We start from the raw sequence: 3,879 nt of genomic DNA on the forward strand, positions 1-3,879 counted from the left end.
AGGGGAAGGGAATTGGAGTGACATTCAGGGAGGATGTGGGGCTAATTTGTGGCATGTCTGTCAAAAAAGTTGGCCCCCACTGGCTTAGAGCAGTGGTTCTCAGCCAGGGTGCTTTGGTCTTTCTGAGGTCTTTGCAACAGAAAAATTGCTGTGTTATTTTTCTGTTGTCAGAAAAAGCAAGTGAAAACTAAGAGCTTGCATTTTCTGAGAGATGCCTTGAATCTAATAAATGGGGGCCTTGAGTCTAACAAGATTGAGAACCACTAGTTTAGAGCTACACCAGGATGAAGTTGACAACAGCTATGGACATCACACAGCTACTCCTGACTTTGAGGGGTAACTTTAGCCCTCCATGGAACAATGTACTCCAGCATAGGGAAGTACATGTGCCTGATGTATTTTGACACCAGTCTAAATCTGTTGTGTATGTCCACACTTCGAGACCCCAGTGCTAGCAAAAACATTTAAGCATATGTTTAATTGGTTTACTGACTTAGGGGCAAAGTCAGCCTTTGCTGAGCATGTCAGAAATAAGGAACCCAAACAGGTCTATGTACAGTCTGGTTTTTGACTTTCAGCTTTGGGTATGTATGAACAGAGTTGTGACTCTGGCCATGTGTATTTTTTTAATCTTGCACTCTGTGGAAAGCCATATTGCATACTATATTTTAAGATTTTGTATGCTATTTTTGGAGTGATGTTATGATAATACTGCAGTGGTATATTTCCTTGTCCTAATTTTCCATTAATAAGTTTAGCTAGGCTGATTTGTAATAGTGAACTTCACAGATAATGCTGTCACCAAATTTAATATACTTTTTCAACTAGTTTTCCTTTTCCTGGTAGATGAAGGACATTCATTCAGTGATGTGCTCTATTACGGGAATGAGGCCACACTTCTCATTTTTGACATGCTGTTTTTCTCTGTTGTGGATTTGGCTTCCCAAAGTTTTGTTCTAGCAGCAATTCTCACTTACGTGCAACAAGAGGTAAATTTAGCATTTAAAAAAAACTATCTTAAAACGCATCTTAGCAAAACAGGTTACATAATCTGTGTTTTAACATCGATGTGTTATCAGAAAACTAAGAAACAGTTTGTAGAAAAAATGTATTGAATTTTTTCTCAAAAAAGAGATGGATGTTTTTACTATGCAACTACCACCATGCAAATGAAGGACATTTATAACAGTATCAACAAGAAAACAAGAATAACAGTGAAAATGAATGGTGCACAATATTGAAGGCTGACTTTCAAAGGGAATTGTATACCCAACTCCTAAGTGAATGAATGTATGTGTGAAAGTGTTTATTTGTTTTTCTCCCTACAACTCAGTGTCATTAACTGGATGTAAAGATTTTTGCAACTGAGATTGTAAGGAGAGTAACATGTTTAGATAGATCTGATGTAGTAAAATTTTTGTGGTTTCTTTTCTGAACTCATAAGGGATCAAATACCCTAACAATCATGCAAGGCTTTACACTATACCTGATGATAAGTAGCCAGGTTTTTTTTTTCCATCTTGGAAGAATATCTTGTATTATAGTGTTATTAATGCAATACTGAAACATACCGGGTCATTTGTTATCATCAGTTTACAGGCCCCTGGTTTAATCTTTTAAGTGTCAGAACAGCTAGGGTGTAATAATATTTGTCATGTAACATTTGGTTGCTTTTGAAAAAAAGAAGAAAAAACTTTTTGTTTTATTATGGTACACTGTTAATAAGGGATGTACTGTCATAAAAAGTCCAAACATGATAATGAATAAGTGATGTATTATTTTGCGTGAGTTAAACTCAATTATTTTAAGCATTTTTCTTTCTGATGACACTTTTTTTTTTTTTAATAGATTTTTAGATTTATTCGAAATACTGTGGGGCAGAAGAATTTGGCATCCAAAACCTTGGTGGATGAAAGATTTCTTATTTAATTGACTCACTTGATGAAAGACCTTTTCCAAGAACTAATCGCGGATTAAAAGATTTATAAACTGCATATTAGTTTGCAGTGCTATGTTAAATATCTAATGTAAATAATTCAACTTTGTCTTATTTTATACTGTATGCAGAAGATTTTTATTTTTCTGTAATTTGCAGATACATTTGTGTTTAGAACACTAAACCACAAGACTTAAGGGAATGGTAGATTATGCCTTGGCATGTCTTGACTGTAGGAAGTTAAACTAGCACTGTTGTTAGCACAAGATAAAATCCTTTTATTGCCTTCAGTAAGAGTGTGAATTGTGTATTTTTCAGAGAGAATTTCAACATATCTGACACTAACTGAGGTTATAATCTTCTTTTACATGTGTTCCCATAATTGCTCAAAGAATTGTTTTCAATTTACTATAAAAATGTTTATCAAATATATTTCAGATTGAACACAAAAGATTGGCCCAAAATTCCAAATTAATGTTTCTAGATTGGCAAAACAGAGGTAGTGAGACTTACCTTTCAGGATGGTTTTCAGATCTGGGGATAAAAATATTGCATAAGTGCCTCTTTTGCTATACTTTAGTTTTTAATGCGTTTTCTGGTTCTCTTTTTCTGACATTTTTCCCTCATGATTTAACATGAGGAGCATGTCCATATGATCTGTTTCAGCCATTGGAATTTAATCCACTTAATAAGTGGCTTTTTAACAACTATTAAGGTTTATGGGCAGATTAAAGTCCAGGAGATAGTGAAGTGCCAACTACTACTTATTCCTTTGAAACATCTCCCTGAGACTGTCTTTTAAAAAATATATTTTCAATAAAGACTTACTCCATCGTAATAGTTTCACTATTTTGTAACTATTTCGTAAGCTAATTCAGCAGGACCTTGCAACACCATTTTTTTTTATAAACACACCAATGCAGGTAAGCTTACCTATTCGTCAAAAGAGTGTTTAAACAGGGTTAAGTCCCATTGAAGTCAGTAGCATTTACTGTATTTTAAAATAAATTGTGTGCTTCTCTGAAATGAGGCAATTATTCCACATATACACAAAGACACTCCTGTAAAGATGCTATGTCATTTTTTTTTGAACTGTGGTGTAAACACATCTTTAACATCTCATACATTTAAGTCTCAAGGTTGTTAGCAATCCAAAACATTGCCTTTTGGTTTTGCAAAAACAAATGCTGTTTGCTAGTCCAGCCTATTAACCATCATTTGATGTAAAGCATGATAAATTTCCAGTGGTCAGGGTGCATTAGGAGAGTCTGCTCAGGTTTTTTTCCCCCTTCCTTCCCCCAGTGGGGCATCTGTGTTAAAGGACATGTAGCTTAGCACAGCCATCTACTTATGTACATGCTTTCTGTGCACTACTGCCTATGCACGGAGATGGTTGAGTCTATTATTGTATTCAGATGCACAGTACTTTTAACTTAGCGCATACTATCCCAAAGGGTTCTGAATGTGAAAAATGCAATACTTGTATGAGCTAGTGCTAGTTCACATAACAATACATAGTTTGACCTGGACAAAATGGAGGTCATAGCTTGAAAACCAGGTACAGTACCTTTGGTTTTATAGTAACTTGGTTAACTGTTATGATGGCTAACTAAACTGTGGATCTACCCTGACCTAACAAGTATGAGGTTCTGTGCTGTTACTTCTCAGCTCTGTGTTCTTGGAGAACCCTGGCATAGTGCGCAACCTGACTCACAAAGGACTCAGCCCCACCCCCACCCCCCTTGCCACCTGAACAAGAACTGATTAGAGGGAGGACTTACAATGAAGATGCAGTGGGAGATGCATCTAAAGCCCTCCAGACAGGTCTGATAAGAGTGAAGCAACTACCCTAGTCTCATGGGCATCAGAGATGAAACCGGATGACAACTCATTAAATGGGAAGTGGGACAGGAAAGCACCTTCATTAGCATTCAGGATGGAGA

At 36.2% G+C, this 3,879-nt stretch overlaps 1 protein-coding gene across 2 annotated transcripts in view; it reads left to right on the plus strand.

Annotated features, from left to right (window-relative positions):
• TMEM67 (transmembrane protein 67) overlaps positions 1–3,093 on the plus strand; it is a 42,464-nt gene extending 39,371 nt beyond the window's left edge. For both annotated transcript variants that reach the window (XM_019527929.1, XM_019527930.1), the window contains 2 exons: positions 847–989; positions 1,849–3,093. In XM_019527929.1, the coding sequence (XP_019383474.1) occupies positions 847–989; positions 1,849–1,929 (224 nt within the window). In that variant the 3' untranslated portion in view covers positions 1,930–3,093. The remainder of the gene's footprint in view (positions 1–846; positions 990–1,848) is intronic.
• The last annotated feature ends 786 nt before the right edge of the window (positions 3,094–3,879 follow it).

The sequence above is a fragment of the Gavialis gangeticus genome, unplaced genomic scaffold, assembly GCF_001723915.1.
Source record: "Gavialis gangeticus isolate Ggan-Ray unplaced genomic scaffold, GavGan_comp1, whole genome shotgun sequence".
Classification (NCBI taxonomy): Eukaryota; Metazoa; Chordata; order Crocodylia; family Gavialidae; genus Gavialis; species Gavialis gangeticus.